Source organism: Ictidomys tridecemlineatus, chromosome 6 (assembly GCF_052094955.1).
Source record: "Ictidomys tridecemlineatus isolate mIctTri1 chromosome 6, mIctTri1.hap1, whole genome shotgun sequence".
Taxonomy (NCBI): domain Eukaryota; kingdom Metazoa; phylum Chordata; class Mammalia; order Rodentia; family Sciuridae; genus Ictidomys; species Ictidomys tridecemlineatus.
In genome coordinates, this window is record NC_135482.1 from 63,641,857 (window position 1) to 63,654,016 (window position 12,160).

At 41.4% G+C, this 12,160-nt stretch overlaps 1 protein-coding gene and 1 long non-coding RNA gene across 6 annotated transcripts in view; one reads left to right on the top strand and one right to left on the bottom strand.

Annotated features, from left to right (window-relative positions):
• The window catches only part of LOC144364835 (uncharacterized), a 35,453-nt gene extending 31,560 nt beyond the window's left edge, over positions 1-3,893 (bottom strand). The window contains exon 1 of the long non-coding RNA XR_013422914.1: positions 3,519-3,893. This is a non-coding gene — a long non-coding RNA (uncharacterized LOC144364835). The remainder of the gene's footprint in view (positions 1-3,518) is intronic.
• Positions 3,894-7,492: 3,599 nt separating this feature from the next.
• Tfcp2 (transcription factor CP2) overlaps positions 7,493-12,160 on the top strand; it is a 68,413-nt gene continuing 63,745 nt past the window's right edge. Inside the window, exon 1 of one of the 5 annotated variants that reach the window (XM_078014686.1) lies at positions 7,493-8,323. In XM_078014686.1, the coding sequence (XP_077870812.1) occupies positions 8,202-8,323 (122 nt within the window). In that variant the 5' untranslated portion in view covers positions 7,493-8,201. The remainder of the gene's footprint in view (positions 8,324-12,160) is intronic. The other 4 variants (XM_078014685.1, XM_005324958.5, XM_005324956.5 and 1 more) reach the window with 4 other exon arrangements.

The following is a 12,160-nucleotide window of genomic DNA, read 5'->3' on the forward strand; positions in this document are numbered from 1 at the left end:
GAAAGGACAATATCCAGAAAGAGCTGATGGCAGCCCAGAAAGATCTTTTGGGGAAGTTAAAGACTTAATTCTAATTTTCTTTATAACTGTAAACCTTGGATATTGGAGAAATCTCACTTTGTCCAGAGTTGTAGACCATATCTGTTGCAGGCAATTCTCCCAGTGCTGCTCTGAGTCAGGACTACCCAGTTCAGGATGAATTTTGCCTGTAGAGGGAGTAGCTATGGTACCTTGGGGGTTAGCATCTTATCCAAGCTGTGAAGTGAGTTTCCAGCCTCACTGTGACTGGACACCCCTTAAAATGCAATATGTGACTTTAGGTCAGGAGAGACTAAGAGGTTGACTTGGATGATCCCAGACTTGCTATATACACTGTCCCTAAAGATCCACAAGTCCCTGGAGTCAAATATCTTCTCCTTTCATTATTGTTATCTTTATAATGCCTGGTCTCTAGCAGCTGTCCTTCACTGTACCTCACACGATCTACCCCAAGTGGGTGACCGTCAAGTAAGGGCACTACTTCTGTTGGTCACTGGTGTAGAGCTACTGTACCTAGCTTCCTTTCCTGCCCACTACTGGCCCCTCCTAGGTTCTGCAATGCCATTGTGGCCATCCTCTTGGTAACCCTGCCAGTGAGAGGAAGACAATGTGAGTGTGCTACAACCAACCTGCCAGAGTGTGGTGGGAGTGAGGAGCGGGTGGGCAGCTTACTTGAGCCAGCCCCCCAGGAGAGAGTACGTCTTCAAAGGAGAAGCTCCACACTTCAGGCCATGGTTATAAACCTGCCTCTTTGAGATGACAAACTCACTTGGGAGGGGTATTGTGAACAAGTTTTCAGTAGGAATCATTTTCCATATGGAAATCTTTCAAGGATTCAGTGACTCAGACTACAATGAGTTAGAAAGATGTAGGTTTTCTTGCTCAAACACTTGCATTCAGAGATGCTTTCTTTTTTTGGGAAAAAAAAGTGGGTCACAGCTGGTGCCCTGGAAGTAGCATATAATATAGGGTGTGTCCATGCTGTGAATGTGCAGGAGGACACCATCTGTCCTGTGGCTTGACAGGAAAAAAAATCGTGAACCACTGGTCTAAATTAGGCCTGGTCATGATTTCTTAGCCCCTCCCTTATCTAAATCTGTCCTCCCAAGGCTGGGCGAGAACTAAATCATTTTCTCCTCTACTGGAAAGATGGGTCAGTCTTTCAGAAGAATACCGGGACCTGAATGTTTGCAGCTGAATTCTCCAGACCGGGGGTGCAGGATGTGCCTGAAATATATTCCAAGCAGAGCTCATTGGCCTATGACCTCTGTCCGTGCTCCTCCATCAGAGGATCCCCCAGGAAGCAGATGGTGCCTGGGCCATTCACCTATGAGGCAGTTTTTGTTTTTTGTTTGTTTGGGTTTTGTTTTCTTTGGTTTTGGTAGCATCATGCTCTGAGGGGTGTTAAAAATTAAGTCAGAGCTCAGTGGCTCCTTTGCTATGGAACGGCAGAAATGATTTAACTAACTGTATAGTTTTGTTTTAAATGAAAGAAAGACCAAAAACTTTCTGTGGGCTGAATCAGCTGGGGCCTTTGACCCTGCACTAACCGTGGCATTTTATCCAGGCGAAGTCCAGGGAAAGCATTCAGTCAAATGAACTGAGGAACACACTTGAGTTTAGACTGAGCAACCGTGATGTTTTTGTCTTCTCAGAAATCTAGTCATCTTCCTGTGCCCAGATTTTCTTTCCTGCCTCTTAGGCCAGATTCTGACATTGAGGTTCTGACTGTGACCCAGCACAGGGCAATGCCTACTGAGGGCTGGAGGGAGGGTGGGGAGGGGAGAATTGGAGAGAAACACTTGGTGTAGTTGTGTGGAATAAACAGTATTTTTTCTTTTGTACTGGTCTGCCTGTTTCTTGGTGACCTCCTAAAGTGGAAATATAAAGGAAGCAATGTCAGAGGCCAGGCAAGTAGCAGGGAACTAGCTGTCAGCTTGCACCATTGAAAATCCCATTGTAAGAAGGTCAGAGTCAGTCCCCTCAATTCCCCCCTTACTATTATTTAAAAAATATTTGTATTACTTATTGATGGACCTTTGTTTATTTGTTTGTTTATATGTGGTACTGAGAATTGAATCCAGTGCCTCACACATGCTAGGCAAGCACTCTACATCTGAGCCACAACCCCAGCCCATCGATTTCCACTTTATTATTATTTTTTATTAGATAATCTATGATTTGTTTTGAAAATTACATTATGATGAGGAACATGTGGTAGAGCAGAGCTGCTCACATGGTGGAAAGAGAGAGAGAACACACTAGATTCCCAATTTAGACCCTCCTTATTGGGCTGAGGGTCTGCAGGGTCCTTTCTCCTTCTAGACTATCCTCTTGGTACCTAGAACCCAGAATTCTCTGCCAAGCCTATTTCCTGGATCTCTCTTCTTGGAGTCCCAAGAACAGCCTATAATGTTGGTATATATACTTGTGTGTCCAAGAGGCAGCTGTCTTAGTCCATTGGGGCCACTATAATGAAACACCTTAGACTGGTAGTTTATAACAACATAAATTTACTGCTTATGGTTATGGAGACTGGGAAGTCAAAGATCAAGGAACTGACAGATCTGGTTTTTGATGAGCGTCCTCTTCCCCATAGATGGAAGTCTTTTCACTGTAACCTCACATGGTACAAAGGCAAACATGCTCCCTAAGGCCTCTTTTAAGGGCCTTGTTCTGGTCAACCCTCATGACCTAATCAATCTTCCTAAAGGTCTCACTTCTTAATACTATCTTATTGGGAATTATGTTTCAATTTTGGAGGGACACAGATATTCAGGCCAGCAGTGACCAAGGGATAGCTGTTTGTCAGAGACTTGCACGACAGAGCTTGTATATACAGGCTGAGGTCTACATGTGTACACAAAGCCCTTTGCCTCTCCAGTTAGAGAGAGGGGAGATAAAGCAGTCTCTAGACTGGGAGCCTGGACTGGGGAACATCCTACCATGGAACTTCAAGGAGTCCTGGGCATCTAAATTCAAACAGGGCTTGAATTATGAAGGTATATTTAGAAGATATTTAGAAGGCTAGAACATTACTAGTTAGCGATTTATACAGTTCTTTATAAAAATGGGATGTATGATTAAGTGGGGCTTCATTTTTCACTCTTCCCAGGCCTGCCACCTGAGCATACAGCTGAGAGAGCCCAGCTGTCATGAATGTCTCTTTCTTGGCTTGTCTAACTCTGAGGACTAGGATTTAGGCCATCTACTTCACAGTCTTCTCTTCCCCCACCTGGTATTGATGATGTCTGAGCTGCATAATCTAAGCTGGCAAGGGCAAGGCCATGACTCTGCCCAACCACCATTACTACACCTCAGATGAGGTGAAGAGGGATTGGTTCTAGACGACCACCACCTGGCCCCCACTCACAGTGGTAATAGATGTCTAAGACTCTGACACAAGGCTTACAAATCAGAGGCACTTTACAGAACTCTGAAATACTGGGGAAATATAACAAAAAGAAGCCAACACTTACCCCAGCATAGACCTCACACACTGGGCTGTGACTCCTCAATACATAGGCCAGAGCACATTGTAAATGCTCAATAATTGTCAAATAGATAACTGAATGCATTTTCTACTGTTCCTTTCAAGAAAATAATGAGAGCTGAGACTTCAGGCAACAGGGACAGAGCAGGGACAGGAGGGAATTCTGCTTACCATGCAGGGTTTGGACTGTGAACCGTGGGAGTGAATGGAATCTCACCAGATAGAGACAGTGCCAGCAGCTCCCACCAGGAGAGTCCTGAGAACTGATCTCTCTGGCTCAGACCAGTTGAGAATGGTTGCTGGCAGTTGGCCCAGGAAGGCTGTCCTAGAAGCAGGTGGGTTTGTGGAAGAACTGCAGTTCTTTTCCTCCCAGGCCTGGGAATTTCATTGTACTCTGGATGGTTATAAAAGGGGAACTGACCTTTTATAGTCTGGAGAAGATGTGGGCTGGTTTCTGAACTACAGACAGGAGAGGAGAAGAACCTGAGATTGCTTTGAACTGTGTAACTGTGAAAACTGATTATTTCATTTCCTTTCAACTAAAGGGTCTTTCAGAGAAGACAGACTCGACTTCACAGGCTCCTTGGGTGGGGTGCAGAAATACAGGAAAAGTTAAGGCTAGGTGGTCAGTCCTCAAAAAAGCTTCCTTGGTTTTAGTTTCTTCCTTTACCTGAAGGAAAATGCTCAGGGATTGACTTAGGAATTCAGCAATACTGATTGACCTGCAGGACCTGAGTAACTGAGTGTGAAGGGAAGGGGGGGGGATGGGGAGGGAATGGAATCACATTAGGGAAGGGAGCCTGAGTCCTCCAGCCTGATTTTTCTCAAGAGGTAGATAAGTGCTGGAGTATTCTCTTTTTGTCAACCATAATAATGGCTAAATTTTACCCATTACTACATGCTAGGCACTGTTCTAAGCACTTAACATTCATTATCTCAGTCAGTTCTTACAATAATTCTACAAAGTAAGACTCTCATATTGATTTTACAGATAGGGTTTTAGATTCAGGGAAAAAGGAATGTGCTCAAGGTTGCATTATGAGCAGCAGAGACAGGATTTGAACCCAGGTGGGCTGTCTTTAAAGTTTTGTGTTTAACTTTGTCCTATATAGACTCTGAGAGGTAGGTGGGACCTGGGGGTTGCTATCTTTCTGATCTTTGCAGTAGAGTTTCCACTCACCAGGGTAGACCCTGCTGTGTCTCATCTAAATAATGTTAAGTTCCAGGACTTAATCTAGGTAAATGAACCCTTCACAATAAGACTAACTTCATCTGATGACCAAAATACTGAATTCCGAGCTCTGTACCACAGGTGCTCTGGTTAATTAGTTTCATTTATTATGTTTAATTGGAGCTATGATTTTTCATTGTAGGATGAATTTATGGGTACAAAATCTGATCTATTGATAGATGTTGCTGAATTTTTAGGGGTTGCTGCCTATTTCCAATCCTAGAATTCTGATTCCACTCTTAATTTAGTGAGGAAGGGAAAGGAAAGGAAAAGTTATTTCTCCAGTTATAATTCCAAGGGTAAATAGTCTGTAAGGTCTTTCCTGAGGGGGAACTGGTCTCAAGGGTGTGTGTCTCAGGCTGATCCACATTCCATCTGGGATGGGCCAGGGCTAAGGAATTGCCTCTTGTTTCAACTCAGTTTATTTTGGAATTAATAAATGGAAAGGTGGGCCTTTGTAAAAATCTTTATGTTGGTTCAGAATTTAGTCTCGGGGGAGTTGGGGTTGTGGGCTCAGCAGTAGAGTGCTTACCTAACACATGCGAGGCCCTGGGTTTGATCCTCAGCACCACATAAAAATAAATAAAATAAAGGTATGGTGTCCAACTACAAGTAAAAAGTAAATATTTAAAAGAGATTGAGATAATGTATATGAAAATGCTACTAAAACCTTAACATATCATGCAATGTAAATTAATGTAATTCAAATAGGATAATATTAACCCAATCTTAACAGAAAAGCAGAAATGGTCTGGTGAAAGACAGGAGCTAATATTAATTGAATCATTACTTTTTGCGGGCTACTTTGGTACCTCATTTAATCCTTACAACAATTTTAGGAAGAGGTATAATTATTACTAATTTTTAGATTAAATACCAAGGCTCAGAGATATAAAGTTATTTGCCCAAGTTTATGCAGCTAGTAGTAGAGCTCTTGTTCAAACAAAGGATGATTCTATCTAATAAGTATTTTAATAGTAAATCCAGAGTATAGCTCTGGATTACAATTCTGGATTCAAGGAATTTTGAATCTTCAGGTCTCCATGTGATCTCCCTCTTCTGGTCTCTGAGATGAGGACCCATTCATTCCTTTACCCACAGATACACATTTTGGGATTAAATTGGCTCAGAAAGGAAAGTGAATTAAAGAGATATTGGATGGTTCATGAATGAAATAAGACTTGGATCTTTGGGCTTATCAAGGTAAGAAGGTGTGTTTAAGCCTAGAGCTCCTAGAGAGAAACCTATGGCTGAAACCAGGGGCATATCATCATCTTCATGTCAACCTCTTTCCCTTCTCTTAAGTCTCAATTCCTTTTTTAAGTCAATAAGTATTTTTAAAAAGTCCTTCGGAGGGGATGGGGGTGTAGCTCAGTGATTAGAGCATGTGATAAGCATGCATGAGGCCAGGGTTTGATCCATAGCAAACCTCCCTCCCCCGCCATAAAAAAGTCCTATTCGATGCAGGAACTATAGTAGGAGATATTTAGAGTACAAGTCTGAAAAAAACCTATTCTCTATTCTTAAGATCACTTCTAGTGAGAGAGGTGGATATATAAAAATATTATAATTAAAATGATTGTTTAAAAAAGTCAGTAACAGAATACAACAATGAACTAATACCTTTACATATGGGGGGGGGGAAATGCCAGTCTTTAGAGTAGGCTCTCAAATTAGGATGCTAATTTAGATGTGGCCAATTTAAACCCTTTAACTATTCTCATTATTGGTGAATAATGGAGCTATGGCACACACCTGTAATCGCAGTGATCTGGGAGGCTGAGGCAGGAGGATCTCAAGTTCAAAGCCAGCCTCAGCAATTTAGTGAGGCCCTAAGCAACTTAACCAGATCACGTCTCAAAATAAGAAGAGCTGGTGATATGCCTCAGTGGTCAAGTGCCCCTGGGTTCAATCCCCAGTACCAAAAAAATTATACATAGATATTATATATTCATAAATATAATTATATATAATTAGAAACATAAATACATACATATAATTCTAATTACAAGATTTGTCTTGAGGACTACCAATAATGTAATAATGTTCCTAGCATATAGATGATGCTTAATAAAAAGTGACCATTGTTGTTCCTTAATCCTCAAAAGAGAAAGAGGGAGAAGGCATGGTTACCTTTATTTACAATCCAGGAAGCTAAATCTCCTCCATAGATTGACTATTCGGAAGACATTAAACTAGTAAGAGAAGACACCAGCCCAAACTTTATCTTCAAATCTTTTAAATCCTAACATTTCTCCACCACAACCTTTTAAAAAACAATACTTTTGCCCATTTCGTACAGTTCAAATGCATCAGGAAAAAGGCGGAAGATGTGATGTGTATTAAGGGAAATGCAGTTTAAGAGGGTCTTGACCTCCGCAGAGGAGAGTTTAAGGAGCTGGGAGGATAAATAGAAGCAAACGCGCGCACACAGGGAACTTTTGAGAAACAGAGTCTCGCCAAGAGTTGGAGACGGTTTAGAAAAGGCTAGAAGGAGGGCTCCCGCTAAGACTTAGGCGCCAATTTGGTAGGCAGAAGACATCAGAACTCCGCAGTCCCCAGACACATCTTAAATCCGGACACTCAACTCGTGCCAAGTCCTTTCAGAGGCCGCCCAACCCATCTCCCGGGGCGGGGCGGGGGGAGTGCAGATAGCCTATCCTCGCTGCGAAGCCAACGAGGTGTCTTCTTCATTGGCCAGTGGCAGGGTGACGTCATGCTCGCCGGGCTAGCGGAGGAAGAGGGTGCCATGATTGGTTGGCGCTGGGGCGGCGGGTGGTGGAGGGGCCTGGCGAGTCTGGGTTTCAAGCCTGTGCTGGACTTTCTTCTTCCATGTTTCCAGGCCGTAGGGGGCTGCAGAGGGCGGGGAGTAGGTTCAGCAGAAACCTGGATTTGATTCTAAGAGCCGTGGGGTTGAGAAAGGTTGACCGGAAGTGATCTTGGTACTGACCGGAAGCGAGGCCTGGAGGGGAAAGAGAGCGGGTCCCCGGAGGGAGGGAGGGGGTTTCCATCAGAAGGGGGCGGGGGAAAAGGTGCAGAAGCGGCGTAAGAGCGTGGTGCATGTTGCCAGTCGCTGCTACTGGTCTGTGTGGAAGGCAGTGAGCGACCGCCAGCGAGCTCCATAGGCTAGTCCAAGGAGTGGGAGTGCAGGAGTCCAGGGCTGTCTATGGGAAGTCTGAAATAGTTGAGCAAAGGGAACCTTACACTCCTGAGAACGGGCGGGAGGGATTTTGGAAGCCGCGGTGGCCAAGAGCGAGTAGCTAAGGGTACGGGAGATTAGTTGTGCAGCCACTGCTGCTTCACGCTTGCGGGTGGCTGGTGGGCAGCGTGTGTGATCTTGGTTTGGAGTTTTCTACTGTCTTAACCCCTGTGGGGTAGAATTACGCTCCGCGCATTTGTAAAAGAAACGGTGTCACCTGGGGCACGGAAGGAGCCAGGATGGCTTGGGCTCTGAAGCTGCCTCTGGCCGATGAAGTGATTGAATCCGGGCTGGTGCAGGACTTTGATGCTAGCCTGTCCGGGATCGGTCAGGAACTGGGTGCTGGTGCCTATAGCATGAGGTGAGTGAGATTTTCCTAGACCCTACCTTTTGAATAACAATGGCAGGATAGGGAGTAAGAAAGGCAGGGCTGGGCCGTAGAGTTTAAAAAGCTGTCTGCCATTGGGGAAAAGAGACTTTTTTTTTTTTTTTTTTTTTTTGAGTTGTGATTGTTGTGGAAGAAATGGAAGAAGAGTTCGTAGGCAGTGTGAAGTATGCATGGGCAGTAAGAGAAGGAAGAATGACTCCTAATTAGCTATTAAAAGAACGCTGAGAGGTCGTTATGCCAATGTGGGAGACTTGGCGACCAATGGTATATATGTATGTGTGGATAGGTCTGGATTTGTGTGAAATAAGGGTTACGGTGAGCATGTGAGGGATGGCTAAGGAATTAGGGATTTGGGACCTGGGGTTTAATGATGAATTTTGATTGACTGCTTGTTGGAAAATAGCTGTAATCTTATCACTAACCTCCTTAGAAGGCTTTCTTTACTTCGAGGGATTCCTGTCTTTCAAAACAAGCTGCGAAATGAAAAAGTTGCAAAAAGAACTTATGAATGGTTCTGGACCTGCATGTATCAAACTAATTGTTAATAATAGATTCAAAGCCTTTGAAAGCAGGATTGCTTCCTTTGTAACCTGTTCTCATGCATTGGCTACTGCATTCCCCCATATGGTTTCTTTATAAGTGTGAAAGAATCATGTGTGGAAATGCTGAAATAGCTGTATCTTAGAGTTATATGGACTATAATTGGATTTTCTAGAGCATTATTTGATACTTTAGAACTGAACATTTCATTGGTTTTATGAGTTTAGAGGGAAAATTGCTTTTTATAGGTAAGATGGACACATGTTTTATTCTGGTAGTGAGATCCTTTGAGAGTTATGTAAAGCTCCTTTCTTTATCTCTGCTAGTTCAAAGTGACTTTCCACAACTGAAGTAAATTATGAGTTAGAATTTAATATTTCACCATCTTCAGGAATCTTTGCTCACAAAATAATGGTCTGTCTTTATATGAATATGTTAGTGATTTTTCAGGGATTTAAGTTTTGTTATACAATGCTATTAGTCTTGAAAAAGTTATCTTTAGTTTTAACTTTAGCCTGTCCTTGTTTAGGTGATTTTGATTACAAAAATAGAAATTAACTTGGTCTGACAGCAAGTGCCCTGAATTTGCACATCAAAATGAGATATAATATTTGACAATTATTGCTGTTTATATAAAGATTACCACAGCAGAAAGGTTAATTATGTTTCGATTACCAAAGTTTAGAATGGATATAATTAAATATAACTGTACTATGTGTACAACTACTACATGCTGTGCATGACATATGACCTTATTTTTAAAAATATTTTTAGTTGATTTTTATTAACTTATTATTTATTTATCTAACTTGTTATATAGGATATCAGAATTACACATATAGAGCACAATTTTTCATGTCTCTGATTGAACCACAAGTAGAGTCACACCATTCGTGTCTTCGTACATATACTTAGGGTAATGATGTCCATCTCATTCCACCGTTTTTCCTACCCTGATACCCCCTTCCTTTCATTCCCTCCCCTTTGCCTTATCTAAAGTTGGTCTATTCCTCCCATGCTTCCCCCCCACCATCCTATTTATGAATCAGCATTCTTGTATCAGAGAAAACATTCAGTATTTGGTATTTTGGAATTGGTTTACTTCACTTAGCATTATATTTATTCTCTATCTCCATCCATTTACCTGCAAATGCCATGATTTTATTTTCTTTTAATGCTGAGTAATTGGGCTGGGGTTGTGGCTCAGTGGTAGAGTGCTTGCCTGGCATGTGTGAGGCACTGGGTTCAATCCTTAGCGCCACATAAAAATAAATAAATAAAAGTCAACAACTAAAAAAATATTTTAAAAAATATGCTAAGTAATATTCCATTGTGTGTATATACCACAATTTCTTTATTCATTTATCCACTGAAGGACATCTAGGTTGGTTTCATTGTGAATTGTGCTGCTATAAACATTTATGTGACTGTGTCCCTGTAGTATGCTGTTTTTAAGTCCTTTGAGTATAAACCAAAGAGTGGGATAGCTGGGTCAAATGGTGGTTTCATTCCTGGTTTTCCAAGGAATCTCCATACTGTTTTCCTTATTGACTGCACCAATTTGCAGTCCCACCAGCAGTGTATGAGTGTGTCTTTTTCCCCACATCCTCACCAACACTTATTGTTGTTTGTATTCTTAACAGCTGCCAATCTGACTGGAGTGAGATGAAATCTTAGAGTACTTTTGATTTGTCTTTCTCTAATTGCTAGAGATGTTGAACATTTTTTCATATATTTATTGAATAATCTGTATATCATCTTCTGAGAAGTATCTGTTCAGTTAAAAAAGCCTACATATATTTTTATTTATTTATATTCAGTCCCTCACACATGCTAGGCAAGTGCTCTACCACTAAGCTACAACCCCAGCTCGTGACCTTACATTTAAGAGTGCTTTCCAAATCATTCTCTGTGTGGTCTTCACAGTTAGTAGGATGGTTTGCATGATTACATATTAAGAACTTTTTTCCAACATCAACTGCCTTCCAAACTATTTTCAAACATCACTTTATTTTTCTTAAGAGTACAGCATACCAGAGTTTTAAGTACTTTATTCTTTGCTTTACTCACCTTTTTCTTTTTCATGTATTATGTACTTGTCATTATTCTCTTGACTCTTACATATATTCACTATTTTGCATTAATTTGTTAGATATTGATTCTCAAATTTTAGTATTCATAAGTTATCTGTTGTTCTTATTATAATAAAGTCTTCCTGAACCTTATTAAAGAAAATGTTCTCTTTGACAAGAAATTTTTTTTTGTTTTAGTTACATGACAGTAGAATGCACTTTAACACATATACATAAATGGAGTATAATTCTCATTCTTCTGGTTGTACATGATGTAGAATCAATGTCAGATTCTTTTTTTTTTTTTTTGGTGGGGGGTACTGGGGATTGAACTACAGGGCACTCAACTATTGAACCACATCCCCAGCACTTTTTTGTATTTTATTTAGAGATAGGGTCTCACTGAGTTACTTAGTGCCTTGCTTTTGCTGAGGCTGGCTTTGAACTTGTGATCCTCCTGCCTCAGCCTCCCAAGGTGCTGGGATTACAGGTGTATGCCATGGCACCCCGTGGTCTGGCTTCAGATTCATTTTGTTATCTTTCCTACCCCCATGCCCCCTCCCCTCCCTTCATTCCCTTCTGCCTAATCCAAAGTACTCTGTTCTTCCCTAGCCCCACTCCCCTTTATTGTGAATTAGCATCCACATATCAGAGAAAACAATTAGCCTTTGGTTTTGGGGATTGGCTTATTTCACTTAGCATGATGTTCTCCAGTTCTATTCATTTACTGATACATGCCATTATTTCATTCTTGTTTAAGGCTGAGTTCTATTCCATTGTGTATATATACTACATTTTCTTTATCTATTCATCTGTTGAAGGACACCTAGGTTGATTCCATAGTTTAGCTATTGTGAGTTGAGCTGTTATAACATTGATGTGGCTGCGTCACTGTAGTATGCTGATTTTAAGTCCTTTGGGTATATACTGAGGAGTGGGATAGCTGGGTCAAATGGTGGTTTCATTCCAAGTTTTCTGAGAAATTTTCATATCGCTTTCTATAATGGTTGTATCAATTTGCAGTTCCACCAGCAATGTATGAATGTACCGTTTCCCCCCCATCCTTGCCAACATTTATTGTTGCTTGTATTTGTGATAATTGCCATGCTAACTGGAGTGAGATGAAATCTTAGAGTAGTTTTGGTTTGCATTTCTCTAATTGCAGAGATGTTGAACATTTTTTTCATATACTTGTTGA